The 24,391-nt window shown below is 49.0% G+C and overlaps 1 protein-coding gene across 2 annotated transcripts in view; it reads right to left on the reverse strand.

Annotated features, from left to right (window-relative positions):
* Window positions 1–24,391, reverse strand: part of kcnh1a (potassium voltage-gated channel, subfamily H (eag-related), member 1a) — a 45,808-nt gene that overhangs the window by 8,498 nt on the left and 12,919 nt on the right. The window contains exons 3-11 of one of the 2 annotated variants that reach the window (XM_086173358.1): window positions 23,584–23,690; window positions 22,830–22,958; window positions 19,782–19,900; window positions 19,204–19,596; window positions 14,800–14,826; window positions 11,410–11,567; window positions 9,058–9,329; window positions 4,022–4,221; window positions 1,651–1,903 (exon numbers count right to left, since the gene is read on the reverse strand). In XM_086173358.1, coding sequence (XP_086029484.1) covers window positions 1,651–1,903; window positions 4,022–4,221; window positions 9,058–9,329; window positions 11,410–11,567; window positions 14,800–14,826; window positions 19,204–19,596; window positions 19,782–19,900; window positions 22,830–22,958; window positions 23,584–23,690 — 1,658 coding nt within the window. The remainder of the gene's footprint in view (window positions 1–1,650; window positions 1,904–4,021; window positions 4,222–9,057; window positions 9,330–11,409; window positions 11,568–14,799; window positions 14,827–19,203; window positions 19,597–19,781; window positions 19,901–22,829; window positions 22,959–23,583; window positions 23,691–24,391) is intronic. The other variant, XM_086173348.1, reaches the window with a different exon arrangement.

Below are 24,391 nucleotides of genomic sequence, written 5' to 3' on the forward strand. Positions count from 1 at the left end.
TGACCTATGTCGGATTGACGGAAGACTTTCTTAATAAATCCACAGGAAATGGCGATGTCACCACGAAACCCCCTGTCGAGGACGATGTAAACCGAGGATTTGCCGTCACGGATGAACGACCGAATAAACGACTAAAACGTTTCGGTTTGCTATTTTATGACGCGAGCCTGGTGCAAATATCGATGAACCCGAATTGTGGACGGTTTCAAAAACAAAGGTTTTCTCAAAGAGGCTCTGACGTTTTGGAGAAGCTGGCAGATTTTGGGTCCAAAAACAAATATCAAGAAAAGGAAGGGGGGAATTGGTGAGAGTGAAAACGAGAACAGGTTGAAAAGGTCTAGTTCTACCCCGGGGGCGGGCGGGGGGGATTCAGTATCTGTGACAAATGCAATCCCGAGTCCATGACTCAGCAGAGGAGAATCCCTTGGCTGCTCAGCTTTCAGCGCACGCAGGAACCTTTTCCAGAAGTGCTGCCGCGAAGGAAAACAAAGTCTTCACCCCAACCGGTTAAAGCGTTGCCGGAAGCCTTTTCAAACAGGGGAGTGAAATCTGTTCAGGATGAGATGCAAACAAAGGGGAGCCTCTTAATTGTAATTTCGGCTGGATTTTTACAGGGGCGCTTTCAAATGCATCAACCTAATCGTGGTAAACATTGGAGGCAGCTTTGGGGAAGAAGCTCCGTCCCATCAGGTGGAGAAAAAAAATCACTGACATGACCTGACAAGCGATGGATTTTATACACAGTGTCTCTTCATACGTTCAGAGCAAACTCTGGGACCTCATCCATCCATCTTCTGTATCCGAGAGACCAGGACTTCCCTGTGCTTCCAGGGGAATCCCAAGACGATCTCAGGCCAGCCGGGAGATACCGTCACTCCGACATGTCCCGGGTCTTTGCCTCGGGCTCCTCCCGGTGGGACGAGTCTGGAGCCGCTCGCCAGGGAGGCGTACTGATCTGCCTTATCTGGCTCTTTCGGATGCAGGAGGAGCATCGGAGCATACCCTGAGCCCCTCCTGGTTGGACAAGCTCCTCGCACTATCTCTAGGTGAGAGCCCAGACACCCTGTAGCGGGCACTCATTTCAGCCACTTGGATCCGCCATCTGGTTCTTGGGTCACCACCTACAGCTCATGACCACAGGTCAGAGTTGGAATCAAGAGCTTCTCCTTGCGGCTCAGATCCTTCTTCACCACGACAGACCAGGGCAGAGTCCAAATTACTGCCGATGCCGCTCTCGGCCGACCCCTTTGGCCCTTCCGACGGATAGCGAGCCCATGGTAACCCAATATCCAAGAAATGCATTTGAGTAAAAACTCTGAATTCCATATTCTTGACGCCGAGCTGCCATGCAAGATGCTAACCAGACCATCGGGAGCCAGCCTGGGGCGGGATCTAGTGTCTTGCCTAAGGACACTTCATTATGGAGGTATGCCTGCTCTACCCACTGAGGAACAGCCGCCCCCTGGTAGAAAATCATGTTATTCTCAAAAAAAAAAAAAGGAAGACAAAGTAGGAAGGTTACATGGAGTCGCCCGAATCCGAGGTATTTCGGCGCTGACAGCGCTCGCGGCGACGATAGCCAATTATAGTGACAGGTCCGAAGGGAGAACCGCAAGAAATCTATGTCCGTGACAGAAGTGCTGAGCTCACCTAAAATGGCCACCACCTCGTCATCCTGAATCACCTCCAGCGATCCCGACACCACGAAGCAGAGGCTGTCCACGCTTTCGCCCGCATGGTAGATCAGGTCGCCCGGCGCGCAGTGGATGGTCTGGAACTCCATGGCCAGCGCTCTGAGGCAGCCGTCGCTCGCCAGCCGGAACGCCGGGTGCTCTTTGAACACCTTCCGGTTGAGGTGGACGCAGATGTCGGCACGCATGTCCTTCGGACAGATCTGCAGCACCTGCGAGGGGGAAGGCGACACGTCGGAGAAAACGTTTCGGGATTTCACGACATGAGCGATAAGATGCCCTCGGGTCGTTCGGTTTAAAGCGCCGGTCGGAAGATCCGGCGAAGGCGCTGCCGTCAAATACAGGTTCATTGTAAGATTGCGGATTTTGAATAAACAGGAGTCGCGGGGAGTTAGAAATATATCATTTTTGCAAAACAAATCTATCATTTCAAGGACACGATATTGCAAAACAAATATGTGAAACCCAATATCCACCATTCCTTTTCAGGAGGTCTTCTACTATTTTGGATGTTATTCGCTGTCACTGGGGGAGAATTCGGGCTCTAAAAATAGAGGCTCTGTTATTGGGTCCCAAATGAATTTCCACAGGCTGCTTGGAAATTTTTATCTTCCCAAAACCAAATGCGGGAGGAGGAGGAGGAGGAAGTAGGCGGGGTAAAACAAAAGATGGAGTCGCCTTATTTTTCTTTTACAGCAACGGCTGATAAGGGACTCGCCGGCCGTCTAATGAGCGAGAGGCCACGCCGTCGCCAGGCTCCGCCTCCAAAAAACAGCTCTTTGAAGCGAGACGTCAAGCATACAACCCTCGGGCGCCATTTTTAGACCCTCCGGTTTGGCCTCCAGTCACACAGTTAAATGATGCGCAGATATAATCAGACCTTTCCTTATGGATCTTTATCATTTAGCCATGAAGCAAATCCCTGCCCCGCCAGATTTCTATTTCGGGTGAAATAATTAGCCGTGGCGGGGTTTTTTTTTTTTTTTTTTGGACGAGGCGTAGATTTACCCAAAAGTAACGGCGCGTCTGGCAGACCATCAGTCGCGTAAATCTGCTTGGGCGATGTAACTGCTGGGTTTACATCCCCCCTTCGAATCACCAGCGCCGATTCACACAAAGGATTATCGCCACGCTTGGAAATGATTTCAAACAGAGGCGGCGGGAGGGGGTTGGGGCACTGGAGGCAACCAAACACGGCAAACGTTCAAGAGCTATTCGTAGAAGTGATTCGACAGACGTTGCGCGGGGGGAGCCTTCGTCGATGGCTGGCCTTCGGAACACGACACGCACGCGTTGTAGTCTTTTTGCTTAGTCAAGCAAATGAAAGCAGGCGAGCGGGATACCGTGAGTTCAGAGGAGGGAAGAGAGAGGCAACCCTCTTCTTAGTTATGCGTCAGCAGAACATTAGCAGCATCCGCACCAGGAACTTTTTCCAGTTCCTAGAACATTTTCAGAAACTAGGCCATCGCTTTGTGCATCAGGACTGCAGAGGAGCCCGGGAACATGGACCATCAGGTCCACTTAAGCTGCTACATGAGGTACGGTCCTCTTACAGTTCCATAGGAACTCATGTGACTTGGTGGTTGGTGGAACTCATAAGCTACAACCATTGGCAGATACTTCTTACGAGGCTACATTTTTAAAAACTCCGGTTGTCACTGGTGAGATGTGTTCTTGGCACACCAAGACCAAGAGGTCCAAGCTCTTCTGGCCTGCTCGGCCTCAGACGGGCTTTTCAGGGCCCGCGGAGGAACATCAATTTTTTTGGCCAGACTAAAAGTGGCGGCAGCTAGTGGCTAAGAAGGTTCTTCACATGGCGAAGCAGTGCAGGTAGAAGATAAAAACACCTCAACCCATCTGATAGTCTACGGTTATTACTCCATGAACACTGAGGCAGCTTCCACCTCCACACGGTGCATGTCTTCTTCTTCTTCTTCTTCTTCTTCTTCTTCTTCTTCTTCTTCTTCTTCTTCTTCTTCTTCTTCTTCTTCTTCTTCTTCTTCTTCTTCTTCTTCTTCTTCTTCTTCTTCTTCTTCTTCTTCTTCTTCTTCTTCTTCTTCTTCTTCTTCTTCTTCTTCTTCTTCTTCTTCTTCGGTTCATTCAAGTTGCACATCTTGTGCCACACTGGTCCCTTACTCGTGGTGGAAATGCAAAGCTACAAGGGTCCTCCTCTGGCGGAGGCTACTTCCTGGAACAAAATTCGAGCTGGACTATTCTTCGAACTTCTCTGTCCCAAAGCAGCTGTTGCGTTTAGCATGGCGACTTCAATAACAACCAAGTAGATCTGGATAAAAGACCCCAGGGAGCCCTTCGTTTTGCAGCTCACGCACCTTCTCGGTGTCGATCCCCCGAGACATGGACCAAGTGGACGCGATGTAGTCCATGACCCTCTCGCTCAAGCCCTTGGGGACCTGGTAGAGCTTGAGGAAGTCGCGAACGCTGTTCAGCATCTCGTGGTAGCGGTTGGTGTTGGCGTACATCTGCTGGAAGATGGTCGTGACGTTACCGAAGATGGTGGCGTAGAGCAGCGCTGCAGAGGGGAAGCGAGAAAAAAGGAGAGGCATCGGTTTTTAGCCCGGGCCAGCTGAAATGCAAACTGGGATTTGTTTGTTTTACCCACGAGGAGATTAGTCTACCCATTTGGATTAACAGAAGTCAAGCGCGGACGGACGGGAGGGATTGCGTATGTCACTTTTCTGCAAACGACCGCTTTCATCAATCCGCCAGGAGCAGCGTTTGTTCATGAGTTTGTTCGGGGGACTTTTTAGCTCTTCAAACAAAGATCTACAAAGATCCTCCTCTGCTTCTCTCAAAGCTCACCCCCGGTGGATTTCTTTGTCTTTGGAAAGAAGAGTGCCGAAATAATACGCCAGGCGGTTTTAGGATTTAACAAGGACATGATATATTGATTTCTGACAGTTCAAAAAAAAAAAAAAAAAAAAAATTCAAAGCTTGAATCTGAGCCCCATGTGTGCATGTAATGATGGACGACGTCGAGTCGGGCTGACCTGATGAACTTCACCCCTCACATCCAGCTGCTTTGCCTGCCGTCTGGAACCGTCAATACCGGCCAATCACGGCAGGTCTCTCTGACAGCAGCAACTGATGGGCTGTAGGCAGTGAGCTAGCGAGGCCTCTCCCATCGGTTGTAAAAATCTCAATATTTGTTCCGGAAACCTCCAAATAGTTAAAACCAGGGCTGGTGAAATGATCCTGTTAGATTAATTAATTAACGGGGGATTCATTAATCCTCAGATTAATTAATCTGCATAATTTTGCTTGAAGAAGAATTTCTTTAATTTCGCTCCCTATTGCTGATTTGCGCCGCTATCGGTGTCTGAACCGACTTCACCAAGATGTCCGACCCAAATCGACATGTCAGCCTCCGGATGGGGAATTTGAGTCCAAACAATCCCGAGACGGGACGACGGAGCGACAGGGAGTCGTCGTCGCGCTCCGTTTTTTTTCCTGTTTGGGGCCATACGAGGAAATGGACAGAGTACCATTATAGTGCAAATCACTAATAAATATAACTATTTAATTGTTTTTTTCTTTTTTTTTCTTTCCAAGATTGTTAAGTGAGGCAGGGCCTCTTCTGCCTCCCCTGACTGCACGTCGCTTGCAAGTACACAGCAAAGAAATGCAGTTTAGCATCAGTATACGACCTAAATGAACAGTACGTACGTGGTGAATCCTTGTCTAAATCTTCTCGCCGTGGCAACTGGACTTGAATTTCTTCACTTGAAGACATTTCATCCTTCATCCCAGAGGCGTCTTCAGTTCTTGGATGAGGGGTGAAACGTCTTCAAGTCAAGGCAAGAAGATTTCGACAAGAATACAGATAAGTTACGCTGAACAAAATAAAGTAGAAATAGACATTGAACAGTATAAAATTAGATATTGACAGTTGATGACAACAGTCACTAAACTAGTCTAGTTCTGTGATATCTAGACTACTGGCTGCTACTTATTTCACAACCTTTAAACACCGTGGCTAACAAGTTTCGTGCCGCCAAAACATTTAGCTTCGTCGCATCGGACCAGTGAGATTACTGTGAAATTCTGATTCCGTTCAATTCCGACACAGAAGAAGACGACTTTAACAATTTTAGTGCGCATGAGGACGACCAAACAGCGATCAGCTGGAAAATGGATGGGTGGATGAAGTTTCCCTTGTGTTATTTATTATTAATCTTTTTCATCAGCTGTGATAAAGGCACGACTTGGAAAAAAAAAAAAAAGCATTTCCACTACATATTTATGGACGTTACCAGTATGTGTTGAATTAAAAGTAAAAAAAAAAAGTTTCTGTGTAACATCCGTAAATATCTCATGTTACAACATGAACACCTGTGGCTTATGAAGAAGTGCGGCCTTTATATGCACACATATATTTATCGGTGCGGCTTATAATCAGGTGCGCCCAATAGTCCAGAAATGAGGGTCCAGTCCAGTCCTTCCTACAGTGAGCCTCTGAAACTACACGGTATTAAACACGCAGTGCACGACTTTCCTCTGAAAGTGTCAAACTCCTGCCAAAAGTGACGGATCCAAACCTCGAGTCAAAAGAATTGCGTAACGGCTCCACCTCACGCACCCGAGGCTACGTCTCAGCAAATTACTATAAATAATTTTTCTCACGATAGATGAATTACAGGGCGGAAAAGAATGGCGGAGCAGCTCCGAGGTAGTCGGGCGGTTGAACCGGTCCGACAGCTGGCGTGTTTGTGCGGATCAAAGCCATCAGATGTTCGTCTGTGTGCGTGTGTGTGTGTGTGTGTGTGTGTGTGTGTGTTGTGCTCTCTTGGCAGCAGAGGTCTAATTAGCCCCACTGGAGGGGTCGGCGGGGAAACACGCCAGCCACATATTTCAATTATCCACGGATGATGACAGTAACCTGCGCGTTCGTGTTTTCCTGTGTACGTGTTTGTTTATCGTACGCGCAATCAAAGTCTTCGGAAAAAGCCGCACGGGGAAAAGCGCTAATTAAAAAAAGCACTCCAAACTCCCCGAGGACGTGGTTAACCGCAACTTTCATCCTTTCATCGCCGCCGTCGGCGCTGTGGAGCGTCAGCGCCCGAACACAAAGGGTTCCATTCGAGCGCGGCGCCTCGAAGCCTTCGAAAATCGGGCGGTTAGCTAAAAAACGTCGGCGAATGTAACGCGGAAGAAACGGGAGCGGTCTCCTCCCGGAACGGCGACGATGCTAACCCCCTCAGCGTACACGGAAGTAGTCGCTTCCTTTTTCGTTTTGAGGGGGTGGGGGGCAAAGAAAAAAAAAAAAAAAAAAAAAAAAAAAAACGGCGGTTGACTTGTTTGAAGGCAGCCGAGAGATCGGTCGTCGGGAAAACACGAGCCCCAAGCAAATTGTTGCTATGGCAACAAGACACGTGCGTCGCGCCCCCTCCCCACGGCGAACCCTCCTCCCCCCCCGCTCCCCGATCCCTCCTTCACACTGTGATCTTCCGATCCAGCGCTGCTGGTAAAAATAGAACAGTAACAGGGCATCCATATTTCATCGGGAAAAGCCGCGGATGACAGTACATGGCATCTGCAGCGACATCCCGTCGATGAAATGTGATTTTTTTTTTCCACTTAAGCAGAGACGCCGCCCCCCTTAACCTCCTCAAAGAGAGTGACGGATGCATTTTCGGAGTCGATCTCCTACGATTGCATGAAAAGGTAGAAGACGCCTCCTTCCGAGGGTTCGGAAAGGACCAACGCCGCCGCCGTCACTTATCGCCCCAGGCCGTTGCTCCCCTGCATGCAAGTCGCAACATGATGGCGGCGTTGGGAAGTCGCTTCATGAATGTTTCATGTTTCAGTTAGCGCTCCGGCTAGTTAGCGCTGGCGGTGTTGTTTACGTCTGTGTCCACATAGCGCGGATTCACATAACTCACCTACGGACGGGAGTCGACCTCGCCCTTGGGAGGAGGAGGAGAAGCCCCGTCCGCCGGCCGGAGCGCATTTCATTTTTACGAGGCGCCTCCGGAGGGACGGCGGGCGCATTACGCTCCCATATGCAGCGATAAGTCAACGCAGCATTGCGCGGTGGGGCGGGGTAACGAGTCCAGAGGATACACGAATGCCGGCCGCTCGGAAGACCTTCTGGGGGAATTACCCGGACCCTAAACCGCCCAGGCGCGTGAACGAAAGGGTGAACGGTTTATATCTCTATTTGTGACGTGAATGAGAGGCTTAATGGTTGTACGTCTCCATACGTGTCCCTGCGACGGCCAATCACAGCCGGGATGAACGGATGTCTTGGCGCTTCATCCGGCATCGCCGCGTTTCTCCGTTACATCGATTCCAGGAAGTGTTTTATCAGAATAATCTCAGATTCAGAGCGTCGTCGTCTTGTTCCGAGAGGTTTCTCCTTGTTGAAATTGCCGGTTCTGTGTTTCCTCCCCCGCTTGCCACCTCTCTCTCTCTCTCGGTGATTGACGTGACCCCCCTCAACCTCTCCCAAACAAAACAACATCTCCCTGAGCTCTCGCCTGTCTTTTTCTTTGCCTTTCCTTTCCTTTTTTTCCCCCCAGAAAGACATTGACGGACAGCGGGGAGACGGATGTCACAGCAACGAGAAGTTTATAAAGTGTCGAACAAGCGTGGATCGTGGAGTTTCACCCGGACGAGATCGATGGAGGGGCTGGAGACCCTCGGGGTTCCAGGGCGTCGCCGTTGAATCGCCACCTTTTCGTTCACCGGTCACGTTAATGCAACGTAGCGTTAAGCTCGTTCATTCGCACATCGTCTGGAGACATGCTGTCGTTCACTCACTCATACCGAGACAACCGTTCGCCCTCTTATTGGCACGACCGGGCAATTTGAGTCAATTAACCTCCTGCATGTTTCCAAACCGTGGAAAGAACCCGTAGGGAACCCGGGGAACATGTTCTTGGAACCCCATCCGCCCGTTCATTATCTGCATCACTCATCCCGCACGAGGGGTTCGAGGCGCTGGAGCCGATCCCGGCTCACATTAAAGTTCGCGGGCGTTAAATCCAGATTTTCAACAATCGCTGCCGCTTCCACCCCGCCGGCAGAGGAACGGGAAGCCTCGGCGGTGCAGCGAGAAGCTCTGACATCAAACGGGTTAAAGAGAAGCCAGGGTGAGAAGGGACGGAGAGCAGAGGATGGAGATTCCCGTCCTCTGACGGATGAAATAAAACCGACCTCCATAAAGACTTACTGTGTCACACAGAGTGCGCATCTCGGAAGTTGGAAATATCATCGAGCTAATCAACCCTGCGCGGGCCGAGGGCCTCCTTCCATAATTCATCCCTCCACCTGCTGCTTTGACAGCGAAGGTACACGTCTCATACATCATGCAGCAACAAAGAGGAGACGCGACCGGTCCACTCACATCCGATCATCATCATGGCCACGGCGAAGATCTTCTCCCCGTTGGTGGTCGGGGCGATGTTCCCGAAGCCGATGCTGGTCAGGCTGGTCATGGTGAAGTACAGGGAGGTGATGTAGACCGAGTCTTTGTTGGGGCCGCCCTCCCACTTCCCGGAGCCGCTGGCGTTGAAGCAGTACGGCGAGCCGACCGTCTCGGCCAGGAGGTAGAGCCAACTCTCCTTGCGCACGATGTTGGTTTCTTCATCGATCACTTCGTAATCGCCGATGCTGTACCTGGAGCGGCAGGAGGAGGGAACAGATCCGTGCTCAGAGGAACCAGAGTAACGCTTCAACAGCACTTGTATGCTCAAGTGCAACCAGCGTGAGGAATGGAAGAAGAAGACACCATGGAACTAGGGAAGAGAATTCTCCGTCCACAAGCTGCCGTGCAACTAATGCCCGAACAGACCGCCGCCGTCCACTGCGCCACCTCCTTCTTCAAATGTACATGATCGCCAGCTCCGCCACCGCGCCATATTTGTTCTTGTCTGAACTCAGAACTTGGAAGGGAACTCCGCACCGACCTCTAGTGGACCAGCGACGTAAAGCCCAGAGAAACCATGTGAGCAGTGACCTTTGACAACGTCTGAAAGAGACGCACCTCTCTACATACATCTTCTTCTTCCTCTTGTCGTTTGGGCTGCTGCCTTCAAGGCAGCCAATCATCTTCCTCCATCTAAGCTAATTCTCTGCAACCCCTTCGCACACCAACCAACTTCTGTCCTCTTTCCCTCCATCCAGAGTCCTCCTCTCTGGTGTTCCTAGACCTCCTTCCCTGCAGTTCCAACCCCTGCTTCTACCTTCTACCCGGATTTCCACCATCCCTCCTCTGTCCGTGTCCAAACCATCTCAGCCTGACTTTACCTTTAGAACATCTAACATGTGCCCTCTATTTTTGTTCGTAACAGGAGCAAAAAAAGAGCCTTAGCCAAACACATACACAGAAATATCATCATATCCTCACAGGTATTCTTTCTGTTTTCCTTCGGACTCCTCGCTAGGAGTGCATCTCGGCACGCGTCATCCGCCCGTGTGAGCCAGATGTTGGGATTTGAGCGTTTGGGGGAAGAAAACGGGATTCCATAAGCGTCACACTTTTATTGCTCGCCAACCCGGCGATCACCTGATGCCGCGGCACCCCCTATTGTTTCTTGGCAGCAAAGAGCGGCAAGTTAATTTGCGGTTTCACTTTTTTTTCCCCGACAACTTGCTGGTTGCCGCAGCTTGTCTTGTGGCCATGGCAACCAACCTAAGGGGAAGGAAATGACACGGGGAGGCGGGGGCGACTTATTGTGGCGCCTTGAGTTCGGTGGATTTGGAGCATCTGTGATTGATGTATGCATATTAGCAAAACGCACATTAGCATATGTTACTCAAAATGTTGTTTTGATGACGCCGCCGGAGAACGACTTGTAATCTAACGAGGACAGACCAAATGTTGACACATTAGAGAAGCCTCCACTTAACTGCGTGTGTGTGTGAGTGTGTGTGTGTGTGTGTGTGTGTGTGAGCAGGGATGCACAGCTGAAAATATGTGTTATGTAGCCCATAAAGTGTGATTTGCAAAAGAAAGAAAAACAGCTAAACATCCGTGATCGTTTTCTGGGTTCGTGCGCAAATAAGACATTAAGCCGTCACAATGACATCTGTGTGTGTGTGTGTGTGTTGTTGCAATCATATTAAATGCAGGACAAGGCGTGATGGTAAAACTTGCAGCTTCCACCGCACTTTACCCCCTGCAGAACAGATGATCTGATTAGACTTTGGAGGCCGGTTCTCCATACATTTGCATCTCAATGAGAGGGGGAAAATAGGGAATTCTCATGGAGCCGCCGCAAGTCCTCCAGGCCTTAAGGTACAGAGAGTGTGTGGAAACGAGTGCGTTGGGAAAAAAAAAACACAAAAAATTGCTAATTAATGCAGTAATAAGCTTAATCAAAGACCTCGATACGATAATTGGCGAACGGCGGGACACGAGGTCCAACGTTCGGACGCGGCATGACTTCGGAAAACACGGCGTCCTGCGGAACACGCTGCCGTTTCCCCGAGTCTGGATTAAGAAGCCATCGAGCTTCAGACGTAATTAAAACTGGCTAATTACTCAAACTCACATCCTAATTACGCCGGCCCTGTTAACGCATTAATCTTGCTCTGTTGTCCCGTAAATATTCAGATTACATGGCGGTTCCCTTTGCTGTTCTTGGTTTAATTCCACACAGTTTTCAGACATTTTTAATAAAGAATTCATCATGAAAAATAAATCGTCTGAAAAAGATGGCGGTTCTGGGTTCGGAGGGGGGGGGGGGGGGCGTACCAAATGCAGGCCAGCCAGTGGGCGGCCAGTCCGAAGACGCACACCAGCAGGACGAGCACCGCCGCCCCGTACTCGATGTAGTGATCCAGTTTTCGTGCGACGCGACCCAGACGCAGCAGCCGGACCACCTTGAGCGAGCTGAAGAGGCTGCTGATCCCCTGGAGGGAGGAAAGAGAGAGAAACGGCCACCATTATCACACTTTCACCGAGTTCAAGCCGCCGACTCTTGGAAAACACGGCAGAATGAATGAATGACTGACCCTATTTACGAAAAAAAAAAAGGGGGAGCGTGGACCAGTATCTGCTGGGCCAATGTCCGGCAGATAGACTGCGTCCTCAGAGCTCAACCAAACAGAACGGATTTGCAATCGCAGTTGAAGATTATTATTTAACACTCAAAAAAGTCAAAAAATCTCCACCCAAAAGTCCCGTCTTTTGGTAAAACGACGTTTTTGTGCGACTGCCCGACTCTTGGAAACAATCTGCTGGGGGGGGGGGGATGTTCCTGAGCGTTGCCATGGAAGCCAAGGAGGGAAGAAGTGTGTGTGTGTGTTTGTTTGTGTGTGTGTGTGTGTGTGTGTGTCCAACATACAATTAGGTGCACACTTGACCCAAAGGTCCAGTTATAGCGATTCATGTTGAGTGTGACCTTATGACTTCAAGCCCTAGCCCACAAGTGTGTGTGTGTGTGTGTGTGTGTGTGTGTGTGTGTGTGTGTGCACTTAAACACACACACTTGAGGCGGATGCGGGGGAAAGAGTGTCTCCAGATGATGAATGTGCATGGGATCCAATTCAATTTCACACACCTATTGTCATTTGGTGTGTGGTTTTGAGAAAAGCCACAGATGATGTAGACTAAAACCCCGACTTTAGCGGATGTGTTTTCTCTGCCGTCCAGTTTATGAATTACTACCAATTTACATGGATATATATAAAAAAAAAAAAAAAAGAAAAGCTAAAAGCTGAAATCCAGCCCCTGTCTGACCAGTGACATGCAGTCCAGGGAGGCAGGAGAGGCTCATCTTGGAAAGAAAAAAAATTTATCACGAAAAAAAGAATTAAATGGTTATATTTATTAGTGATTTGTGTTATAAAAATATTTTTCATTGAACTTTACCAGGTTTGGATTTTTAGTTTTTCTATACAAAATCCCTGGATTTTCACATTTACTGTTCAAATACTAGGATGAGACGTGCGGCGAGGCAGCGGACTGTTGAGCCTCAACGTAGATCGATCAAATGACGGCTGACTGCTGGCACGATCTGCACTAAGACCGGATCGCTGTCTCTTTGTATCTCGTTATTAAAATGCTATATGAACTACATTTCCAATGTACAGTGTTTTTTGTCAACAACTACTACTTTCTTGTGCTGAGCGATCATTAAACAGCTGCCAACAGCCACTAAGTGAGGCACACAGTTCTCCTGCCTCACCAGCCGGGAACTTCACCGCACATCACTGCATCTGACTGGATCTTTCGGTATTTCCCTGACACACACACAAAAATACGCACAGACACACACACTCTGGACTGGCCAGCAGGGTGAAAAGCGTCTAAAACTTTGAGTTAGCTGCTGCTGTCTCCCTCCAGATGTGGTTCTGCGACGGATCCGGGGCGAATCCCAGCTCTGCCCCGCTGCCACCCTGACTGCAGGATAAGCGGCATACATAATGAATGAGTGAATGAATCAAAATGTCTCACAAAATCCAATTCCAGATTTTGCACGCAAAAACACAAACAATCGTAAACACAGATGGATGTGCTGCATTTTCAGCCGGCGTCGTAAATCAATGCGGCATCTTATCTCAACACTATAAATGGAATACGGCCAACGCAGACAGAAATATGAAGACCTGAACCGCCCGGTGACATTTAAACAACATCCAGCAGAGAGACGCAGCTAAACACTCCGGTCAGCTGGATATTGAAGCGCAGACACACTGACCCATCAGTCTTTGTAAGAGTCACTGCTGCTGGTGTGTGTGTGTGTGTGGAGAGGGTATTGATCCTGCCAATGTGCTGTGTTCTGCAATGCGAGTACAACTGCTGCGCTCGCTGTCACCGGATCCGACCCGGCCGCCGCCCAAAAACACCTCGGCTCCTGCGAGGGTCTCCGCCAGGTCCCAAGAGAGACGGGACACGCAAGCCGGCCCGGTCAACCGATACCAAATCAATCGCGATAGATTACCGCTTAGCACATATATAATGCTCGGTATTTGGAATCGCTTAAAATCGGCGTCTGGCTTCAGTCGGAAGCCCTGGCGCATTAGCTCGTCATTCATTTGTGCTGAATAAACCCCAACATCTCCACGAAATTCAGTTTAACCGAGATTATTGGGCTTAAAAGTGCATTTCAGTCCCTGTGTCCATCTTTCTATCAAGTCGGTTTTTTTTTTTTTTTTGCTCTTAAATTGCAAATCCTTTCTGTCTGATTGGAGAGTGAAAGTGAAAGTGAAAGTGAAAGTAACTCCACAGGAAGTCAGGAGCTGGGAGCTAAAACACACACTACTGAAGACAATTATTTTGCCAACACACACACACACAGAGGAAAACGTCAATTTTGGGTAACTTTCAGCTTTTTGGTCCTGATTTGAAGAACCCTGTTTGTGGGATTCAAAAGGAAAAAAAAAATTAAACACTTTTTAATCACCCCACGAGATCAGTGTCAGTATGTGCTTTCATATTTTTGATAGAATGAGCAATAATTAAAAGCCGCCAAGGGTGGTTTAGTCATAATCTAGTGATAACTTGTTAATAGCGAACATTTTTCCCAAGGGAAAATGGGTTAAAATGGGTTAAAAAGAGCAGCGGAGGTCGATTCACTCTCCGCTTTTTTTTTTTCCTCTTTTTTGCCAAGAGTGAAACAGCAATTAGTCACCTTTGAGCAAATCATTTAATACAAGGATCTACAGGAAATCGCCCAAAAATGCAAACGAGCTGTCAAGATTGGAGATGAGATGACTTCCTTTTAATCTCCCAATTACAGAGGTTTTATTTTAAGGTGAGATCTCTGCCGCCACGTCCTTTTATTTCAAATTTGAATTAATCCGAATTCTAAAGCTTTTGTTGCTTGATTTAGCAAATTTTACTTTCCATTGCGGCGCGAACAAGTTTATTTACCTATTCGCTTTTCAAAGTCCATTCCAATTCATTTAACGCGCTTTTACAACCTCCGGTTAAACGTCGATTTAAGCGATAAAATTCAAATTAATGAACTTTTCTTTTTTTTCTTTTTGTCTAACAAAGAGGTTACATTTTGCGGACACAATCGCAAGGGAAGATGGAGGGCCATCGTGCAAGCATGTGTGTGCGTGTGTGTGTGTGTGCACATGGAAAATAAATCACACAAGCGTTCATTATCATATTCTAAATCAAACTGAAGCCTACTTGAGTGACAGCTCGGTGGTTCCAATTCTTCCCGTCACGTCCCATGCATGAACACAGGCAGAAGAGGAGGGTGGCGGGGTGCGGTGGGGGCATGCAAACAGAACGGGGGGGATGGAAAAGAAGAAAAAACAAAAACGAAGCACAGTTAAGAGAGCAGACAATTGATCCGTGGTAAGCGATGAGGAAACACATGAGAAAAAAAAAAAAAATTAAATTATATTTTCAATGGTTTCAAATGAAACAGAAGAGAGAAATAAAAACAACTTCATCGGTGCTTTGCAGTAGCGAGCGGCGCATGCATCGCCCAGATGCACGCCGCCTCTTCTCCTTCCTCTCCTGTGGAACCATCTTCTGATCTCCGTCCAGGAGGGGTGAACACCCTCTCTTTCCTGAGAAAAGCTTCTAGTTAGCGTTAGCCTAGCTTCTGGTTATGGAGGGATACCCCGCGATGCGCTCCTTATCCTGTCTGCGCTCATGACAGCGACCTCGTTTCCTCTCCGGGGTCCTTTGCGGGGCGTGGATCGACGCCGGGCGTCCACCGTTATTTTCATGATTAAATCGTATCACCTGAGCTGTTAGCATGTAGCGCTACCTTGTGGATGACTGAGAACCTCCACAGACGTAGCGCTCCCTCTTTCTACCCCGACCGGTCGAGGCAGAAGGCCGCCTCACATCCGTCCGAGGTTTCCGCACCGGTAAAAGGCGGTGTTTCCGCGTCGCTTTGGCGCCGTAAATCTAAACTCTGACCTGACGCGACGGACTAAGAGCACCCCCACCAGGTCCGAGGTCGCTCCTCGTTAGCGCAGTTAGCTTCTGTATCTGGAAACCTTTGGGGGAGAAGAACCGTGAGGAGGTCTGAAAAATTGTCCGCTGAAAAATCTTCCGCTTCGTATTAAGGCCGTTAAAAGACTCTGTCAAGCGGAGGGAAGAATATTGTCCGATCTTCCGTTCTAGCCGCTCATGAATAAATAAAGAAATAAAAATCGCCTCAGCCGCTTCTAATCACTTTTTATCCTCAGATGATAAATTATTAAAAACCTCTCTGTTTTTAACTCCACAATTAAAAAAAAACACTCCTCTGAACAACGTGAGTCAAGCAGGTTCTTGAAGGAAAGTTCTGCTTTATAATAATAACGATAATTAAAAAAAAGTCTATGCCTACATTATGAATTTCCCATTTTATTCTTATTTGCTGCACCTTCACTTGACCGCAGAAAATGCTAGTCACACACACACACACACACACACACACACACACACACACACACACACACACACACACACACACACACACACACACACACACACACGCATGCTCAACCCCAGGCAGTCAAATTAGCTGGGGTTTATTTATCCTGACTTTCTTTAAGAGAAGCAGGGAATTGGTTTTTCGCAACTGTCGCCCATTCATTAAACGATCATAACATATTCTGTCCAGAATGTAAGCAGGTGCGCGTGCGCTCTGGGATTAATAACAGCGTCTCGACAAACGCCGCAGTAAAATAAAATTTAATACGCCGCGTTAATGCATCTGTGAAATAACGGGAATAAATGCGCGGATAAAGCAGGGGGTTGGAGGCGGCGGTCTGTCAACAGTACAGGATGCTACAAGTACTGCAGGGGGAGATTACACAGCACATAAAGTACAACGGCAGGTACTCGGGAGGAGGACGTCACCCAGAGGCACTGCGGCGTCTCTTTAATATGGAAATAATAGCGGCTGTCAGTCAAAGAAGAGAAAGTGGATTACGTTTTCTATGCGGACGACGCTCTGCTATTCTTACACACCGATTGGTGATTTTCCGCTTGTTTTGATGACACCAAAGAGCTCAAATAACACCAGCACCGGCTGTTCTCCCTTCGGTTGACCCTCCGGCCTCTTCCACCCGTCAGCGTTAAGTCTGCTGAAACATGGAAAGACTAGAAAGGGTCAGAACGGTGCACGAACTAGTTTTTTTTGTTTTTTTTTTTAAGAGCGTCGCCATGGTTATTCATAACGCCCGGCGCTGCAGGCGTCGGCCGGCAGCCCCAGAGAGCCGCCGCACTCGGAGGGGAGGTGACACACTGCCAGACCTTAAATGCTATCACAGCACTTTGCACAGGCCCCGGCGCTAAAATAACAGGCGTGCACACACGCCCGGCTCATGCACTGAACACACACACACACACCGGGAGATGTGACGTGACAAATGCAATCACACGAGAGCGCGCGCGCACAAACACACACACACACACACATAGATTGATTAAATGGAGCCGCAGGGTCCTGCACTTTTCATTATATCAATGCATCATCGTGTGTGTGTGTGTGTGTGAGAGTGTGTGATGGAACAGAAGCTGTGGTCATAGCATGCAGGTCTGCTATACAAATATTTGTTTTTAGCAGCAATATGTGCACCATTTCACCCTTATTTCTCGTCGTGATCTCCGACCCGCGCCCATGGTAACCGCGGGAAACCGGATCTAATTTACTCCCGTTCGTAAATAGATATGAAAACTATTCCCGCAGCCGTCTGGCGAAAAACGTCCAGTCCCTTTGTCAGCTGCCAGTAGGTATTAGCAGTTTTGGGCCGACGGTGACACGGCAGAGTGTGTTGGTTAAATAATTTAAGGCTCCGTCCCCCAATTAAAATGTGCCAATTACGGCAGGATGCTGTGATAGCTCTCCAGAAACACTCATTACGGCTGAGTACGGGCCGAGCGTGAATTCACAAACAGGCTGTTGTGACGCTTATTCAAACTCTCTCTCGGTCCCCGTGCAAAAACAACAGGCTGATGGTAAACACGGCCGTCCGCTTCGCGTGTGGAGGGCGATAAATTAAATTAGGTTCTCGGATTAAACACTTAAGAATGACACCGTCAGTCAGTTTATACGGGATCAGCCTCAGATTATCTCTCCGTCCCCCCAATTTAGAAATGAAACCCGAGCGCCGCTGTTTTAAAAGTAAACGGCCTCATGGACGAGAAGGACACTCGTTGACATTGACGTCTCCGAAACGTTTGCCGGCATCTTCTCCGGTCGATTTTCAGTGAGGTTTTCGTCTTTACCCGTGTTTTGAACGTCTCAAGGGCTCGTTTGCGCTTAATGGACGTAAACGGGTGCCGATGTCAGCCGCCCGACGTACTTCCCACGGTTGTCCGGCAATACATCCACTAGCGGGCGGTGCAGAGTTCACTTCCAAGTTTGTAGTTCTGTTGAAGACGAGAGCCGCTTCAGTTCCACGAAATTTGGTTCCGGGAAGTAGCCTCGTCCAGGGGAACCTTTTAGTTTTTGCACAAGTGTCTGCTCCAAGCTCAAAAACAAACCATCAAAGAAGAAGAAGAAGAAGAAAACGACAGATAACAAGATAGCTTGGTCTATCAGATGAGTTCAAGCGTTACGGCTTCACCGTGTGAAGAAACCACGGCATGACCTTATTTAAAAGAGGTGGTCTACAAGAAGTATCTGGTCAGGGGCGCGGCTTGTAGGTCCAACCGATCACTAACGTCATACGAGTCCCCGTTGAACCTTAAAAAGGCCATGTCTCGGAGAAGGAGCCGATGTGGAATTTTTGGGAGGCTTGTGAATTACAAAGAATGGTCAGAAAGGTCTTTGGAGATTTATTTTGAGGCCTGAAAAGGTACAAGTCATGCAGAGCACAGAGTAGTCTGCAGGAGAGTACAAAGAAAACACGGCAGGGCCGGGGTTTTATGCACAGAGAGGAGGTACCATCTTGAAGGACAACATTCCATCAATTAGGAGGTATGCTTGCGTGATTAGTTGGTTTTTCGTACGGGATAGAGAAGGACACATTGTTAAGAGAAGACAGAAAGTTGTGAAAGCAAGGACGTCTTGTCCAGGGGACCAGATCCCGTGGTTACTTCTTCCGAATGCGCGAAAAAATAGCCTTGTTCCAAAAAAAGATTCTAGGAACTGCAAAAAGGTCTATGCTGCCATCGAACACATGGTGGCATGTAGTCTTCGTCTTCCTCTTCGTTCTTTCGCCGGTCGCATTTGAGCATACCGCAAGACTGCCCCCACAGGACAGCGGCGCCGGTACCGCTCCATTTACCGCTCCCCAAAGAAAAACATCGGGAAGCGAACATCGGGACGGACAGAAAGCTCCGCCCCCCCGCGGATTTTAACATCGAGCACAAATGAGCCTTCAGCCTGGTGTTTTGATTCTGCTTTGTATCTCTATCTACGGCTTTTTGGATTTCGTATTTCCGGTACGATCCCTCCCTTCGGCAGCCATCTTGGATGATGTTCCGGCGGCGAACGTGATCCGACGGAGACAAGCTGGAGATGGCAGCTTTTCATTTCACGTCATGACGGGTTCGATAACGGAACCCCGTCGCCCGATCAATCCACCTCCGCCGGCGTAGCAGATCTCCATCCCGCGGCAGGAGCAGCGGCGCACCTACCTCGTCGACGTTCTCGAAGGCGTTGATGACGTCGTACGGCAGGCAGGACAGCAGGTCGATGACAAACCAGGTCTTCAGGTAGTTCATCCGAATGAGCTTGGGGTCGGAGATGACCTCGCCGGCCGGCCCCACGAAGGTGGTGTGGAAGTTCAGGACGATGTCCACCAGGAAGATGACGTCCACGATGCTGTCCACCACCAGCCACGTCACGTTGTTCTGCTTGGTCTTGAAGGAGACGTTGTAGGGCACCATGATGGCCGTGTAGAAGGTGAGGATGAGGATGACCCAGTCCCACGTTGTCTTGAAGAGGCAGTAGTGCAGGATGATGTGCGGGGGCGTCTTGGGGGTCTCCTGTTTGTACTGAGGTAGAATATCTGAGCCGAGCTGGAGGACCTGCACGGAGACCACGTGAGGGGAAAACTGAGGAAAGCGGATAAACAAACTCAGTAGCTTTATTTTGCAGCTCACCTCCACAGGTATGCCAGCTATACATCTCTTTGAAACAAGCTTTCGGTGTGTGTGTGTGTGTGTGTGTGTGTGTGTGTGTGTGTGTGTGTGTGTGTGTGTGTGTGTGTTACCTCGGCTAAGCGGGAGTGCTTATGCACGTTCTCTCCTTTGTGAACCGTGGGCTGCAGCTGCTGCAGAACGCCTCGGCTGCTCGTAAGGGCTCGAGTCAGTCTAGCAAACTTTCCCCAGCCTGAGAGCAAACACACACACACACACACACACACACACAAAACACACATACACACACGCATCCTTCACTCATTTAGCTTAGCATTCAAATTTATTACTATGCAACTCTACCAATGGCTAGCAGGCAGCGAGAGGCTGGATGGCTTTGGTTTCTGGGACGGGGGTCACGTCGAGGTCACGGCGCCGTCGACCGCTCGGGCCTTCGTCGTGAATTCCAGTTATAAGCCGAAGGCTTTTTTTTTATTATTTTCTGTTTTGTTTTTTTTTTTTATTCTTAGCAGTCGTGATCCTGGCAAAGTTGAGTCAGATGCCGGACGTTCAGGGAGGAAAAAGCGAACGACGGAAAACAAATCAGGCAAGCCTCTCGCTCGTAGCTGGTGTGTCGACCAATATGGCTGCCGAGTGACGAACGTAAACATTGCATTCATTCATTCATTCATTTATGCGCGAAGGGTCGCGTGAAGGCTTATCCCAGCGGTCACTAGTTGAGAGGCAAGATTCAACCATTCACCCTCTCATCCACGTGTTATAAAAAGACATAACCATACAACTTGCCTCTGGTCCAATGGCAGCTTAGCTAGCAACCTGCAATCCTGAATGAATGAATGAATGAATGAATTCATTCATTTTCTCAAATTTGGCCAAGATGTCAGATTCCCTTCCATGCTTCTGGATCCGGTTCTCTTTATCCATCTGGGAGGCCGTGGCGCCCCCCACGTAGCCTTGAGCTATGAGCCCGGAGCTTAGCGGACGTCGAATCAAAAAACAGGAAACAGACTCCGCGTTCACCACATTTGTTTGATGTTCATGTTGGGGACTTGTAAATTTATGGGATTTCTCTGCGCTCCCCTCCGGACGGCTCCCGGGAGCAACGGTAGCCGTTTCCCCGGACTGCTAGGAACACTTTGATGTATAAAAACAGGGGAGTTCAATCTAAAATGATTTCCCAGGGTTGCACTGTGTTTTCCAGTTGCTGGAAATTGTTTTTTTTTTTTTCTATTTGGAAACAACCTCACACATCCTCGCACATTTCCAGTCTCCTCATCGAAGATGCATGAAGCATCGATGCATGATAGTAGCCTCATAGCTTCTCCTGAGCCCTTGGACACTCCTTTTACGGGTTCCCAGAGGGCACGGCTTGACCTCCTGCAGAACATCTTGTCGAAGCTCCAATTGTATGATGTCAGCTGTTAGCATGTGACTGTCAGCGCTAATGGAATTAGCATCATCTGTGCCTGTCCTTGCCAACCTTCTACCGCATTCTTGTTTTCTGTCTCCCGGTCGAGGCAAAAGGCCGCCGACATGTATCTTTCCAAGGTCTCTCCAAGAGCACTCGCCCCTTGGAGAACACTTGGTTGTAGCAGATTATCTTAAAAAGAGCGCGGCGCAGACCTTCTCTACACGAGAAGTGCCTTCAGACAACTATGTTGTGATTCGTCGCCGTATGAATAAAGTCTGACAGGACTTTATGCGCTCGTCACCGAAATTTAAAAAGACAAATCTTTGCCTGCGACGCGTTTCATCCATTCATGCGTCTTTCGCTCGGAGTCGTCAGATACCGGTGTCTTTCCTTACAAAGCAAATGAACTGCGTTTTCTTTCTTGGTGAGGGTTAAGGTGTCGTTGCCGGGTTGTTGCGCTGTCAGAGCCAAGATGTCATCACCTTCATCTTTTGAGTCCGGCGCTACCTCCGTGTCTTCTCGCGTGGGAGTTATTTTCACATCGCACAGACATCACAAGGGCCGCGTCAGACATCGATAAATCAAAATAAAATTAAAAAAAAAAAGGGAATTGAAAGCTAAATCAGCAACATCACCGTGCAAAGGATGAAATGCATTTTGAATTAAACACGGCGTCCACGTCAAGCCGGGGTATTCCTTTGTGAATCAAAGAGGCTTTTTTTACGCATTATTTAGCGTTTACGACCAGAAATTGATCAGAGTGACGGAAATATTTTACATCTGCCTCGGATCACCAGCGGTCCCAAAAGTCGGGCTCGTTTCATTTCGCGCCGCCGGTTCATTCGCCGCCCGTTCCTTTCGTTCCGACCGATTCGGAATTACCGGGCCAATCACGGACAGCCGTGGCCGCGGCTCAGCTGGTAGGACGGTTGCTCCTTCGTTAGCACCTTGCATGGCAGCTCTGCCGCCATCGGTACGTGAACGGCTGAACGCGTTCAAGCGTAAAGCCGCCTCGAACACCGCCAGGGTGTGAAAGCTTGATTAACGTTGATACCATTTCGTCTTCTACTTAGCACCTCTTCGGGTGCCGGGACGCCGTTCTCAGACGACGTGGCCCGACACCTGATTCTGACGCCGCAAAGGTCACGCCAAAATGATCATGTCATCCGTGGAGAAGCACAAAGCACGTTGCTTCCACTAGAGGGCAGTGCAGAGCTCATTTCAGTTTCAGACAATAACAAACATGGCGTCCGTGGAGGAGCTGGCGATTATTTACATTCTCAGAAAGAAGCGGCACAGTAGACGGCGGCGTAGACCAACTTCTCCGTTGGTCATACTTGAGCATACCGCACAACGCTATGGGTGGTACGTCTCCGTTTGCCGCCATGCAGCGCGATGGCTAATTTTTCAGCGCTACATTCATGCCCAGCGGCACCATGAGCTTCTGGTTCCAGGCGGGTTTGATCATCTCTGAGCGAGAGGTGCCGTATCGCACGTCTGCAGCATGGAAAATCCATTTCATTAAGCGGGCTGGCGAATGCTTCTTAAAGCTAATTCGGCCGGATTATCTCAGGGACTAGCCAGATTGTGCTTGTGCGTGTGTGAGAGTGTGTGAGGGCCAAAGCGGCGAACGCTTGCCAAACGGTGCGCTACCTTCACAAATCATTCAAATGCATTTATCGTAATGAATATTCCAAATGATGCGGGCGCAGGTGCAAGCCATCTGCCGGGAGCCGACCCGAGACCTCACCTTTGGACGAGTCGTCCTCGATTGGCTGCTTGAAGGCCGTGATGTCGCTGAACGTGCACAGGAACAGCACCACTTTCTCCTGCTCGTTTCGAATGGGGGCTATCTTCACGAAGAACCACACCGGCGTCCCTGCAGGTGGGAAGATTGAAGGTTTGGAATCGTCGTCCACACGGGTGTCACGGATACGACATGTTGACTTCGCATTGTGGATGCAGATGCTCCGCATGGAAATCTAAAGCAGCTCGAAAGCGTCTCTCGGGTTCCTCGAGTCTTGTTATTCACCGCTTTCAGACCAACATAGAAGTACCATATTTTCCGCACTATAAGGCGCCCCTAAAATCCTTCATCTTTTCAAAAACCAACTGTGCGCCTTATAATGCGGTGCGCCTTATATATGGATCAATATTGAGCCGCAAGAGGTCTCGCAACTATGGGAAGCAGCCGCCAACTCCATTTTCTCCCATAGAAGAAGTAGCCCGACGTGCACGCTGGGATATATGACTGCACGAAGCGTAACGCAACCCCAGCCACTGCAGTAGCTTCTATTATACGCGCCTTATAATGCGGTGCGCCTTATATATGATTTTTTTTTTAAAATAGTCAATTTATTGAAGGTGCGCCTTATAATCCAGTGCGCCTTATGGTGCGGAAAATACGGTATTCCAGCTCCCCTTGCTGAAGCGACAGAAACTCTGAACACATTTGCATGCAAGTGAGAGCCACTTTCCCGTCACGTCTGTCCGCGGACACTTACTGTTCTTCTTGTACATTAGTATTTCGAACGAGTTCATCTCGTAATTCTCGAACGTCAGCCGCACTTTCTCCGTCGTGTCCTTGTCCGTGAGCTCCCCGTACATGAAGCTGGAAAACAGAGGAGGAAACGATTTGAATATTTAACGGGCTGACGGACAAGACGGACCAAGTTCTTCTGTTCTTTCTCCGCCGCTCGTCGCGCTAGCTGTCAAACCCCGGACGTCATGTTTAATGGATGACGCCGTTTACGGGGAGGCACCCCGGGATGGCTCCCCACCGGGTCTGGAGGTAGGGGGTGCAGAATTTCTGCTTCATTAAATATGGACGCTGGCTGGAGTAGATTAAAAAGAATAAATGCACCTCGTGGAAACATCTCTCCAAGGCAAACGAAGGGATGAGGACGGGTCAAGCCACGACGCTTAACGTTTAAATACATGGCGGAAACATTCATCTCACTTTGCTGGTCGCCGCCGCCGCCCTCTGCAGCAGCCTGATCCAAATATAGCACAGAGTTTGTTGCAAGATGCAAAAAAAAAAAAAAAAAAAAAAAAAGGGAGGCTAAATTTAATGAGACTCCGTTCTGATGCTCCGGAGACTTTTTCAGACCGGGCGCTTGACGTAAATGCTTGCCGATGAAGAACCTCTGTCTCCGCGGCGACGGGGGTGTGACATCGTCTTCAAAAGGAAGATACTTTAAACAGGTTTGTCGCTGGATGTTTACAGGAAAACATCTACATAATTGAAGAGGGAGATCTTTGATCAGCGCATCTTCTACGTTGGATTCGAACGCGCCTCGACGGCGGCAGACG

This window comes from Fistularia commersonii, chromosome 2 (genome assembly GCF_037954325.1).
Source record: "Fistularia commersonii isolate RoL2024-O1a breed Wild chromosome 2, RoL_Fcom_v1.0, whole genome shotgun sequence".
In the NCBI taxonomy this organism is placed as follows: Eukaryota; Metazoa; Chordata; class Actinopteri; order Syngnathiformes; family Fistulariidae; genus Fistularia; species Fistularia commersonii.